At 42.0% G+C, this 12,769-nt stretch overlaps 1 protein-coding gene across 8 annotated transcripts in view; it reads right to left on the bottom strand.

Annotated features, from left to right (window-relative positions):
* Window positions 1–12,769, bottom strand: part of RAP1GDS1 (Rap1 GTPase-GDP dissociation stimulator 1) — a 160,713-nt gene that overhangs the window by 36,894 nt on the left and 111,050 nt on the right. For 6 of the 8 annotated variants that reach the window (XM_073340755.2, XM_078852441.1, XM_073340749.2 and 3 more), the window contains one exon: window positions 11,475–11,621. The exons of the other annotated variants lie outside the window; for them this stretch is intronic. In XM_073340755.2, the coding sequence (XP_073196856.1) occupies window positions 11,475–11,621 (147 nt within the window). The remainder of the gene's footprint in view (window positions 1–11,474; window positions 11,622–12,769) is intronic. 8 annotated transcript variants of the gene reach the window in all.

The following is a 12,769-nucleotide window of genomic DNA, read 5'->3' as shown; positions in this document are numbered from 1 at the left end:
GGTTCTCTTTAGGCATATGTGAGAGCACCACCTCACACATTACAGAGCTGTTGAAATTGTCAAATTTCAGGTAAGTAAACATATGCACTAGCGCATGCATTGAATGTCATTTTACCTCCAGACTACGAGTGTGTCACTATCGCACCCTCCTTCGGTTCCACTGCAAGCTGACTGTAGCTCTCAATAGAGAGGCAGGTGGGACAGAAGGGATCTGTGGGGGAAATGAGCCAAGAGGAGAACTCCTGTTACTGGTAAATAACCTGTTGTTCTCCTTAATTTGGGATTATCCTCCACAGATTCCTACTCTTTGAAGATTTTAAGTCATTATCCCTGAAGGAAGGAAGGGTTGAAGAACAGGGGGGAAAGTGACAATCTATTCTCCCCTGGGTACTCAGTGTCTGAGGAAAAAAGACAAAGTGGAAAGGACTGGATAAATCCTTTGGGAGGAAATGGGCATCCTGAGGACTAATTTATTTTTATGGAAGACTAAGAAATACATCTTTCAGCAGGCCTTCCAGCTGACTGACATTATCGGCAGTTGGGATGACCAGTAAGGAAACACAATAAGAGCATGGGACCAAAGACACTACTTACGTATGGACTGAAAAAGTAGGCCTTGTATCTGATTCAGTACCAAATTCTGCTCCCGCGGAGTAGGAGGCTGGCTCAACTAAAAACAGGGATGTCCTTATAATTTATGTGGCCCTAAACTGTCAGTAGGGAGGAAATTCAAGCATAGATGTTGTTCTCAGCTGGAATTTGTGCAGAGGGTTTTCTCCTTTGCCACAGAGCAATATAGGATTAGCTTGTGAATTGCAGAGAATGCATGGGATTCAAGCATCTCCCTTGCCTTGCTTGTAATTAAGGCTGGGCCTGCTGTAGAATCTCTAATTTTCTGAGATTCCATTTAGTTCTGTGACTGTTAAGAATATGAAGTTGTCCCTGCTGGCACTAGAAGGCCAGGCTCTAATGTGCCTAAATTTAGGAAAATGCTTTTTCTTGAATTTGTGAGTGGGATCCCTGAAGAAAATGAAATTGAAGGTGAGTTGTTGATGCTCATGTTCAGGGGATACCTTTGAGAAGAAGATTCTCTTAACTGAATTTAAGTCTCTAGTTGATGCTCTGGGATGATGAGGGAGAGGTACAATAGCTGAAGAAAAGAACGCTCAACTTCTCCTTTGACAAAAGCCCTGGATCACTTCTTAGTTCCAGAGACTTTTGAAACCTAAAAGTGGTTCAGTCTTCAGATCAGTAATTAAGCGCAATAATGCCAAGCAACAGCAACACTGAGGCTCTTCTGCTGATGAACACAGACTGGATAATTCAGAAACATAGAATCATAGAATCATAGAATATCAGGGTTGGAAGGGACCCCAGAAGGTCATCTAGTCCAACCCCCTGCTCAAAGCAGGACCAATTCCCAGTTAAATCATCCCAGCCAGGGCTTTGTCAAGCCTGACCTTAAAAACCTCTAAGGAAGGAGATTCTACCACCTCCCTAAGTAACGCATTCCAGTGTTTCACCACCCTCTTAGTGAAAAAGTTTTTCCGAATATCCAATCTAAACCTCCCCCACTGCAACTTGAGACCATTACTCCTCGTTCTGTCATCTGCTACCATTGAGAACAGTCTAGAGCCATCCTCTTTGGAACCCCCTTTCAGGTAGTTGAAAGCAGCTATCAAATCCCCCCTCATTCTTCTCTTCCGCAGACTAAACAATCCCAGCTCCCTCAGCCTCTCCTCATAAGTCATGTGTTCTAGACCCCTAATCATTTTTGGTGCCCTTCGCTGGACTCTCTCCAATTTATCCACATCCTTCTTATAGTGTGGGGCCCAAAACTGGACACAGTACTCCAGATGAGGCCTCACCAATGTCAAATAGAGGGGAACGATCACGTCCCTCGATCTGCTCGCTATGCCCCTACTTATACATCCCAAAATGCCATTGGCCTTCTTGGCAACAAGGGCACACTGCTGACTCATATCCAGCTTCTCATCCACTGTCACCCCTAGGTCCTTTTCCGCAGAACTGCTGCCTAGCCATTCAGTCCCTAGTCTGTAGCGGTGCATTGGATTCTTCCATCCTAAGTGCAGGACCCTGCACTTATCCTTACTGAACCTCATCAGATTTCTTTTGGCCCAATCCTCCAATTTGTCTAGGTCCTTCTGTATCCTATCCCTCCCCTCCAGCGTATCTACCACTCCTCCCAGTTTAGTATCATCCACAAATTTGCTGAGAGTGCAATCCACACCATCCTCCAGATCATTTATGAAGATATTGAACAAAACCGGCCCCAGGACCGACCCTTGGGGCACTCCACTTGATACCGGCTGCCAACTAGACATGGAGCCATTGATCACTACCCGTTGAGCCCGACAATCTAGCCAGCTTTCTACCCACCTTATAGTGCATTCAACCAGCCCATACTTCCTTAACTTGCTGACAAGAATACTGTGGGAGACCGTGTCAAAAGCTTTGCTAAAGTCAAGAAACAATACATCCACTGCTTTCCCTTCATCCACAGAACCAGTAATCTCATCATAAAAGGCGATTAGATTAGTCAGGCATGACCTTCCCTTGGTGAATCCATGCTGGCTGTTCCTGATCACCTTCCTCTCATGCAAGTGCTTCAGGATTGATTCTTTGAGGACCTGCTCCATGATTTTTCCAGGGACTGAGGTGAGGCTGACTGGCCTGTAGTTCCCAGGATCCTCCTTCTTCCCTTTTTTAAAGATTGGCACTACATTAGCCTTTTTCCAGTCATCCGGGACTTCCCCGGTTCGCCACGAGTTTTCAAAGGTAATGGCCAATGGCTCTGCAATCACAGCCGCCAATTCCTTCAGCACTCTCGGATGCAACTCATCCGGCCCCATGGACTTGTGCACATCCAGCTTTTCTAAATAGTCCCTAACCACCTCTATCTCCACAGAGGGCTGGCCATCTCTTCCCCATTTTGTGATGCCCAGTGCAGCAGTCTGGGAGCTGACCTTGTTAGTGAAGACAGAGGCAAAAAAAGCATTGAGTACATTAGCTTTTTCCACATCCTCTGTCACTAGGTTGCCTCCCTCATTCAGTAAGGGGCCCACCACTTTCCTTGGCTTTCTTCTTGTTGCCAACATACCTGAAGAAACTCTTCTTGTTACTCTTGACATCTCTGGCTAGCTGCAGCTCCAGGTGCGATTTGGCCCTCCTGATATCATTCCTACATGCCCGAGCAATATTTTTATACTCTTCCCTGGTCATATGTCCAACCTTCCACTTCTTGTAAGCTTCTTTTTTATGTTTAAGATCCGCTAGGATTTCACTATTAAGCCAAGCTGGTCGCCTGCCATATTTACTATTCTTTCGACTCATCGGGATGGTTTGTCCCTGTAACCTCAACAGGGATTCCTTGAAATACAGCCAGCTCTCCTGGACTCCTTTCCCCTTCAAGTTAGTCCCCCAGGGGATCCTGGCCATCCGTTCCCTGAGGGAGTCGAAGTCTGCTTTCCTGAAGTCCAGGGTCCGTATCCTGCTGCTTACCTTTCTTCCCTGTGTCAGGATCCTGAACTGAACCAATTCATGGTCACTGCCTCCCAGATTCCCATCCACTTTTGCTTCCCCCCACTAATTCTACCCGGTTTGTGAGCAGCAGGTCAAGAAAAGCGCCCCCCCTAGTTGGCTCCTCTAGCACTTGTGCCAGGAAATTGTCCCCTACGCTTTCCAAAAACTTCCTGGATTGTCTATGCACCGCTGTATTGCTCTCCCAGCAGATATCAGGAAAATTAAAGTCACCCATGAGAATCAGGGCATGCGATCTAGTAGCTTCCATGAGTTGCCGGAAGAAAGCCTCATCTACCTCATCCCCCTGGTCCGGTGGTCTATAGCAGACTCCCACCACTACATCACTCTTGTTGCACACACTTCTAAACTTAATCCAGAGACACTCAGGTTTTTCTACAGTTTCGTACCGGAGCTCTGAGCAGTCATACTGCTCCCTTACATACAGTGCTACTCCCCCACCTTTTCTGCCCTGCCTGTCCTTCCTGAACAGTTTATAACCATCCATGACAGTACTCCAGTCATGTGAGTTATCCCACCAAGTCTCTGTTATTCCAATCACGTCATAGTTCCTTGACATCACCAGGACCTCCAGTTCTCCCTGCTTGTTTCCAAAGCTTTGTGCATTTGTATATAAGCACTTGAGATAACCTGTTGATCGCCCCTCATTCCCAGTATGAGGCAGGAGCCCTCCCCTCACAGACATTCCTGCCTGTGCTTCCTCCCGGTATCCCGCTTTCCCACTTACCTCAGGGCTTTGGTCTCCTTCCCCCGGTGAACCTAGTTTAAAGCCCTCCTCACTAGGTTAGCCAGCCTGCTGGCAAAGATGCTCTTCCCTCTCTTCGTAAGATGGAGCCCGTCTCTGCCCAGCACTCCTCCTTCATGGAACACCATCCCATGGAACATCAACCCAAAGTTCCACCAGTGTGTGATCCAGAGTAATAGACACTCTGTCAATGTGTGACAGATACAGGGCTAAATTCAGCCATAGAGTAAGACAACCTGACTTCTGCTGAAGTTCCGTTGGCTTACATCAGAATTAAATTTGAACCATCTGTCTTAACAGGAAGTACAATTTTTAAAGCCTGAAGGCTTTTTCTTACTCTTAACATTTATCCACAGCACATACCAACTCAAGTATGACAGTATTACATGAAGTCACAGTGACAGCAAGTCCTACGTGTTCTATGAGGAGGAAAAGCACAGTCATGTGTGGTACAGATGCAGATACAAGGAGATATACGGCAATCAATACATGCGCCAGTGTAAACAATTACCTACCTAAAACTTGAATTTCAATGGCTCCGTGTCCTTCACATGACACACATGGTAACGCCAAAGAATGGGATCTGGGGAGAATATCCCAAATTGAAGAACTTTATTTTGTGAATTTGAGATTAAAATATTAATTTAGGTTAGGCCAGGATTCTGGATAGGATTTCCAACAATCTTAAAGATCTAATCAATGTTACTGATGGAACCCTAAACGGAAAATTTGTCTCATGCAAGACTGTGACAAATTAATTTAATCCCCAACAAACAGCTGCTGGTATTCAACATGTCAATATTAATTTTTAGATAATATACTTAAAAATTAAGTTATTATATAAAATTTAAATGATAATTATTGTTCCACTATTATAAAAATATATTTCACCTACTTTTAAATTCACTGAGTTACTTTTCATTTTGTATAAAAACACGACAACATTGTTTTTGACTATATTTAAGTATCTTTACAGCTGTAGGCACAATTAACATTTTTAGCTGTGATGCAAATGAAACACAAACCAAAGCAGGCAAGAGAATTAGCAAAAGGTAAGTCTTAGAGAGAAGCATTACTCGAATATTGATTACTATTAGGTGCCATAATGATTATACCATCGATCTCCCCTTCATTCCTAGTATAGTTACAGTTTCTAGAGAAGGACAAGACATATTTTTTAAAAAGCAGAACATAAATCAACCCAAAGAATTGATTCCAATCACATACTGACTGAGAGTTTGCAAGATTAAGAGAGGCTTAGCTGTTGTATAACACAACGTCTACATATTTTACAAAGGCACTGAATGAAAGACAAATTTGACGGATTAAAGTTTAATCTGAAATTAAATGAGAAATTAATCTATAAACGAAAAAGATTTTATATAGAGATTTATGCGCACGTACACACACACACACTGTATCCACTTCATTTCTTACCTATAACTTCATTGCCTAGGAAACAAAGTACAATTGGGGTGGTTCCTTCAACAACTGTATATGCAAATTTTACTAAAAGCATCTGGAGAGTGCTTTATAAATCTCAGAACCATAATTAAAATTAATTACCCAGTTTGCAGTCTGATCCTGCAAACCCTTACTTCCATGAGTAGTCTCAGCTCACAGGAGTATGTGGCTAACAGGACTACTTGCATTAGCGAGAGCTATTCACATGAGTAAGAGTTCGCAGGATCTGGACCGTGTTTTGCCATTCCTCCTTCCGCCCCCATACATATACACAGAAAGATATATAGTGACAGCAGATCTGGTGGGGTGGGGTGGGGGAAAATGCTGAACTCATTAAAAGGTGCCAGAACTGCTGCTGCTGCAGCCCAGCTACTCTGGACCCCCACTGGAGTTTCTGTGATTTATAAACGTCAGATTTCAGCCCATTCTTTGTCATGTCATGAAGGAAAAGCTCTACAAACACATATGACATGTTCATTTTATTTCTAGTTGTACATGCAACATATCTTGCACTATTAGTCTTAAGATGCAAGGTGAAGAGGGGAGCAGTTTATGTCAGATCAGTTCAGATAATAAAATAAGACTGCGGCAGAGGGAGTCAAGATTTTCAAGTGCTGGTAGAAAGCGAAGTCTCCCATCAACAGAAAACTCTGACTTCTAGCACCAAAGGGTTAATAGCAAAATAGTTTTAGTTTCTAGGATACATCTGAAAGTGCTATGAGAGATGGCAACCCTTGCATGTCCCTGTGACACATGAAAGAATGAGATACTGAGAGGGATACAAAGAAATATTTGAGAAACAGCGTGCCTAAACACAAGCAGGCCACATTCCTTTTATAATAAACAAGGACCATACACAAGATCCTTAGCTTGTGAACTTACAGAACAATGTTATGAATGGAGTTACAGCTGCAAGCTAAACCAGTCCATCTGGTCAAATTAGACCGTTCTAAATAAGCACAATGCATAAAAATTGTAGATTATTTTACTTTTTCTAAAATAGAAAAATTAACTGTATGTCGCAAGTCTCCAGTTACTTGCTTTGAAAAATCCGTATGTGGTAAATACCTTAGTCCAACAACTTGAGATAAACTCCGCTTTAGATAACTTCAGCAATGAGTCTCTCGTATGCAAAAAATAATGTAGTTTTGGTTTAGAAGCTATTTGAAACTGAGAATATTGCATATTTTAACAAAAGTTTTAAAACAAAATAATCAAAATAATTTGCATGGTTTTTAACCCATAAAATGCAAATCATTATAAAAAACCTTGTTAAGATATTCACAGGTAGTCAAATGCAGCTCAGACCCATATGTTTTGTAATTATTCTTTGTTGGACAGATAGTAGAACGTAAAGGAGTGTGAGTGATTAAAAACATGAAGGGAACGTCACAGTTCCAACCTGTAATTTTGTAGCACAGCAAGCTAAGTAGGAAATGGTAAAGGAAAGAATACAACAGGCAGAACTGCTCCTTCCAAGGCTGGGAATTTGCTTTCTAATTATTTTCCCATATTCTTTTCTTTTAGCTTTGTCTAGTTTTTTTTTTTAAATAGCTACACACAAGCAATGTAGGATCAGACATTTATGAGTAAATGTTAAGAAGGATATCCCTCCTTTTGTGGGCACAATTTGTGCAGGCACAGAATGAAATTGTGTATGCAATCTGAGTAAGTGCCCTTCGAACTTCCTCCTTTTCACCTGCAGTTGGGCAGCTAAGAAGTGCAAGTCCTCAGATCTGTGCCCAGAGTTCAACATACGGTGCAAAAATACAGCTGTACGTTTTTTGGGCTGAAATTGCGCTCCCACAAAAGGAAACCCCCACCCTTCTGAAAATAACACTTTATAGTCTTTGGACCAAATTTTCAAAGTAGGTCACATGGGACACCTAGAAAAATGCACATGTACCTGTTGTTCTCCACAAAACAAAATGTGTCCACAAGCAAACAGGAATTTTGTGAGAGCGAAACAGGCCAACTACCCATTTATACATGCAATTATCTGTGTGAACGTCAATGAAAGGTTATATAGGCCAAAGTATTTACTTCTCATCGGAAAATTTGGTCCTTGAAGTCATTTCTTCATGTTAATTTGGCAAATTATTTAGGGCCCAATCCAATATCCACTGAAGTCAATGGACAGACTCCAACTGGTTTCAACTGGTGTTGGATCAGGCCCTTAGGCTCATGTCAAGATTAAAGCTCTATTAGTACTGGCTAAAGCCAAGAATAGTGTGGCTAGTGGACACTCATTGTTCTCACGGGAATACATGTGAAGTTTATTGACTGCGTCCAGTTACAGAACCGATTTTCTTTCTGGATAGAAGTAATTCATTCCGTATTTATAATTGTTTAACTATTAAACGCTGTTTATCGTAGATCTTACACTCTTCTTCGAGTGCTTGCTCATGTCAATTCCATTCTAGGTGTGTATGTGTCCATGTGCACAGTTATCGGAGACTTTTGCCTTATTGGTATCTGTAGGGTTGGCTGTGGCGCCTTCTGGAGTGCCACGCTCATGCGTCGGTATATCAGGCGCGACGGTCATATGCCTTCTCAGTTCCTTCTTACCACCCATGGTGGTTGGTCGGAGCACCTCTCCTCTTTGCTTCACAAGTGGTCAGCGGTTCTTTCCCTTTCTATTTTGTGCGTTACAGGCTCGGCCCACATCCAGCAGGTCCTACTGGGTAGAAGAAAGCCTTCCACTAGAGCAAACTACCTTGTCAAATGGAAACAATTCACGTGCTGGGCCTCGACCCAAGGGGTTAGGCCTGACTGCAGTGAGGCCTCTCAATCCTGGACTACCTTATGCATTATCAAGCTCCAGAGCTTCTCCCTTTCATCAATTAAGGTACACTTGGCTGCCATATCAACCTTTCACCACCCGTTCCAGGGCAGGTCGGTTTTCACTGATAACATGTCCAGTTCTTGAAAGGTCTGGAGCAACCCCCAGGACCCAGTCTCTCCGTGGGACATCTGGTGCTCACGCGGCTCATGAGAGCTCCCTTTGAGCCCTTGGTGTTCTGTTCCCTTCTTCTGAACTCCTGGAAGGTGTCATTCCTGCTGTTGATAACTTCTGCCCAGAGGGTCTCTGAGATTAGGGCACTTACCTCGGAGCCACCCTATATGGTGTTTTTTCAAGGCTAAGGTCCAGCTGCGGCTGCATCCAACTTTCCTAGCCAAGGTGGTTTCACAATTTCACATGAGCCAGGATATATTTTTGCCAGTCTTCTTTCCAAAGCCTCGTATGTCTGAGGAGGAACATAGGTTGCACTTTCTGGACGTCAGAAGAGAGCTAGCATTCTATATTGAGAAGACCAAGCCATTTTGCAAGTCGACACAGTTGTTTGTTGCAGTGGCAGATAGGATGAAAAGGTTGTCCAGTATCCACCCAGAGAATTTCATCTTGGATCACCACCTGCATCTGATTTTGCTATGATTGGGCAAAGGTACCTCCAACCGCAGTTGTAACTGCCCACTCGACTAGGGCGCAAGCTTCGGCGGCAGCCTTCCCAGCTCATGTGCCAATTCCAGATCTCTCCACGGCCACCACCTGGTCGTCCATTCACACGTTCACATCTCACTTTGAGCTTACCCAGCAAGCCTGAGATAATGCTGGCATCGGTAGAGCAGTAGTACAAGCCACATGTCTGTGAACTCCGAGCCCACCTCCAGGGATACTGCTTGTGAGTCACCTAGAGTGGAATCGACATGAGCAAGCACTCGAAAAAGGAAAAAACGGTTAATTTTTGTAACTGTTATTCTTTGAGATGTGTGGCTCATGTCCGTTCCATTACCCGCCCTCTTTGCCCCTCTGTCGGAGTTGCCGGCAAGAAAGAACTGAGAGGGAATAGGGCCGGCAGAGCCTGATATACCAACACATGAGCGCGGCACTCCAGAGGGTGCCACAGCCGACCCTATGGATACCGCTCAGGCAAAAGTCTCCAACAACTGTGCACATGGGCACGCACACCCCTAGAATGGAATGAACACGAGCAACACATCTCAAAGAACAACAATTATGAAAAGATAGGTAACGGTTTTTTGTAATTAGTTTACCCAGAGAAGAACTCAGTGGAGCCTGGTCACTGAAGCAAAACCAATGAAATACCTCTAGACAGCAAAAAGCTCTGCTTTTGGATTGGTCTATCTCCCTAGCTATCAGAAATAATGGATGCCCCATTAGTCCCAGTTAATGCAGGGGAATCCAGAAATTCAATTTCTAGGTAGGAAAATCTATTCATCTCAAGACACTTTACAGAGAGAGAGAAAATAATGAGATAACACTTCACAGAACTGGATACAGTATGACTCTCAGACAGCAGAGCAAAACACTGCAGAGAAACTGTGTGGAGTAGAAAGAGCAAAATGTGTAATTTAAGAGCAGCAAGGAGGTACTGTAAATAGATATTCTTGCATAATATTAGGCTAAGAGTAGAGATAAAGGTGGCAAGAACAAGCAAAGGGGAGAAGAGGTCGGAGGTTAGTTACATGGATGACTCTCAAAGGAGAGAGTTCCAGGTAGATGGGACTGCAAAAAGCAGGCAAACTATTCCCAACCAGAAAGAAATTACAGAGAAGATTTTAAGATGAAAGAACAGTGGTCAGGGGAGTAGGTGGATAAAAGATTGACCGCTTAAGTCCAGGGGACCTCCTGAAAAGTACGACAATTTTGGCATCAGTTTGGAAAGTGTGAGAGTTATCTAAAGACATAAAGAGCTTCATCTCAGGCACTCTGAGAATGTTACAGTAAGGAAGCTAGATATTCCCATGTTGGAACGTTTCAATTGAGGGAGCAATTTGATTGGCTAAATTTCCAATTCATGGCATTATGGGGACATGTGCACATCCTGGAACTACTTAGCTCTACTCATTTTTGCCTTTTTTTCCCCCCTTAATGGGTACAACTTTCAAAAGCTGGCACAACATGTGAAAATATGCATCAGTAAATTGCCTCACTTGCATGCACAAACAAAATGTGCACTCAGATACCCATTTGCGTGTATAAGTCCTCTTATTAGAAGACTATATTTGCTTAGATTCAGTAATCAAATGTTTTTTCATGTTAAAAAACGTCCAGTAATGTACCATTTTTCCTAAACCTCACCGTCCTACCCCATCTAAGTCCCTCAATTTATTATTATTGAATAGAAAGAATAGACACTTATTTACTATTTGCAGATATTAAGAGTGTTATACATGTATCTAAATTACTCCCCAATTATATGAAATAGAATAACATAAGTGCTTTTATATATAATTTCACTGTGATGTAATGTAAATGTAAAAGTAATGAAAGAGAAAACTATCTGGTCTATACTTATATTTAAGTAATCATGTTTAAAAAAAAGGCAAAGTTAGATGACAGGGATAATTTTCACATTTAAAATTGTAGTACCCTTTTTTGACTTAATGCAACCTGATTTTTCTCTGGAAAGGTATTTTTTCCAGTACAGTATCCTATATCAACGTGTACCCCTTTTAAACAGGTAAGTAAATACATAATTCAAGGTGCTTATACAAACTTTATACAGTATGCTGCTATTTTTATGGTATTGTGAATCTGCACAGCAGGAGAAACTAATATTTTGGGAACATTTACTTTGAATAAAAATATCAAGTTTACATATGGAATTGAGATATTTGGTTGATTTTTAGGTTTGGGGTTCTTCTGGCAGACATAAAGCAAATTTTCAGTGGTGTTTACCATTCTCATTGCTATAGTTCATCAGCATGCCACAAAAGACAGTCAAGAGCTTCTCATTGGCTGGATCTGTTTTACTGCACAGTGACCTTAAATGGTCTACTACAATCTGTGCACCACCTGCATGGTCAACTGCACTCCTGCCCTCATCTGTAAAACAAAGAGTTAAATTTAAAAAAATAAAATAAAAAAACACCTTAGCGTTCCAAACATAACCATAAGCATACAAAAGGAGACGTTCTTAAACAGAGTTAAGTGTAATCCCTTCAGTGATGTCAAATTCATTTTCAAGGCCACTTGTGGGCCAGATTTTAGAGGACCAGTGCTAGGAAAGAGAAACCATCCTACAATAAAAGGATTAATCAGCTGGTACTAATACTTTTATAAATAACAAGTTCAGTGTTTGAGTCAGAGCCACAGGAGGTAATAATTAATAATACTTTGAACATATGTAGCATTTTTCTATTGAAGGATCTCAAAGCACTTTACAAACACTAATGTGTACACCATTGGGAGGAAACTTGTTCTAGCCACTATTAAGATTAATAAATTCAGGCACAGAGAATAAAGTAACTTGCTCAGTTCTACACAGCAAATGAAGAACAGATCCAAACACATGACAGGGGATATAGTGAGGATCTTGTTTCCCAGTCACCAACTCTGTTCACGAGATCCCACTGCCTCCCTCCATATTCTTTTTGCTTTTCCACCCTAAGTTTAAAATCACTATGAAGATTTACTCTGAATTTCTAATAGGCTGAAATGCTCTGGGCCTTTCTGTGTAACATGTCAAATTCTTCATATCAAACTCTCTCTCTAACTAATCAGCTTTTAGAGCTCTAGTGTAGGAAGCAAAGAAAAAGGGCACTTTATTCGTGTTCAACCCTAACACATTTTTTCTCAGGTTGGTAACCAGTGGCATACAGCATTTGATATTCTGAATAGTTGGTTCCCAAAAGCAGGCATGTCAAGATGGGTTATAATTCGAGCCTGTCGGAAAATTTTAATGAAAACAAAATCCTGATGAAAAAGCAAAAATGAAGTTTTGCACACAGAAAAAACATTTTTTTTAATTGTTTAGTAGCATTTTCCCTTTCAGTTGTAATTCATTTCTTGGGCTCTCTCTCCCCATTCTTCCACCCCACTGAGTTCTTGAGAGCCAGGCTGCAAGGTCTTCTCCAGTATCTCCTCCTCCATAACCTCAATATGAAATGAGATTGCTCAGATTCTGAGAATGGATTTCCACTGCTGCAAATACTTCAATCTTCTGTAAAAGAGGTTTTAAATCATTTAGTTCT

This window comes from Lepidochelys kempii, chromosome 4 (assembly GCF_965140285.1).
Source record: "Lepidochelys kempii isolate rLepKem1 chromosome 4, rLepKem1.hap1, whole genome shotgun sequence".
In the NCBI taxonomy this organism is placed as follows: Eukaryota; Metazoa; Chordata; order Testudines; family Cheloniidae; genus Lepidochelys; species Lepidochelys kempii.
The sequence above is the reverse complement of the archived record's forward strand: the minus strand, read 5'-3'. Positions and strand labels throughout refer to the sequence as shown.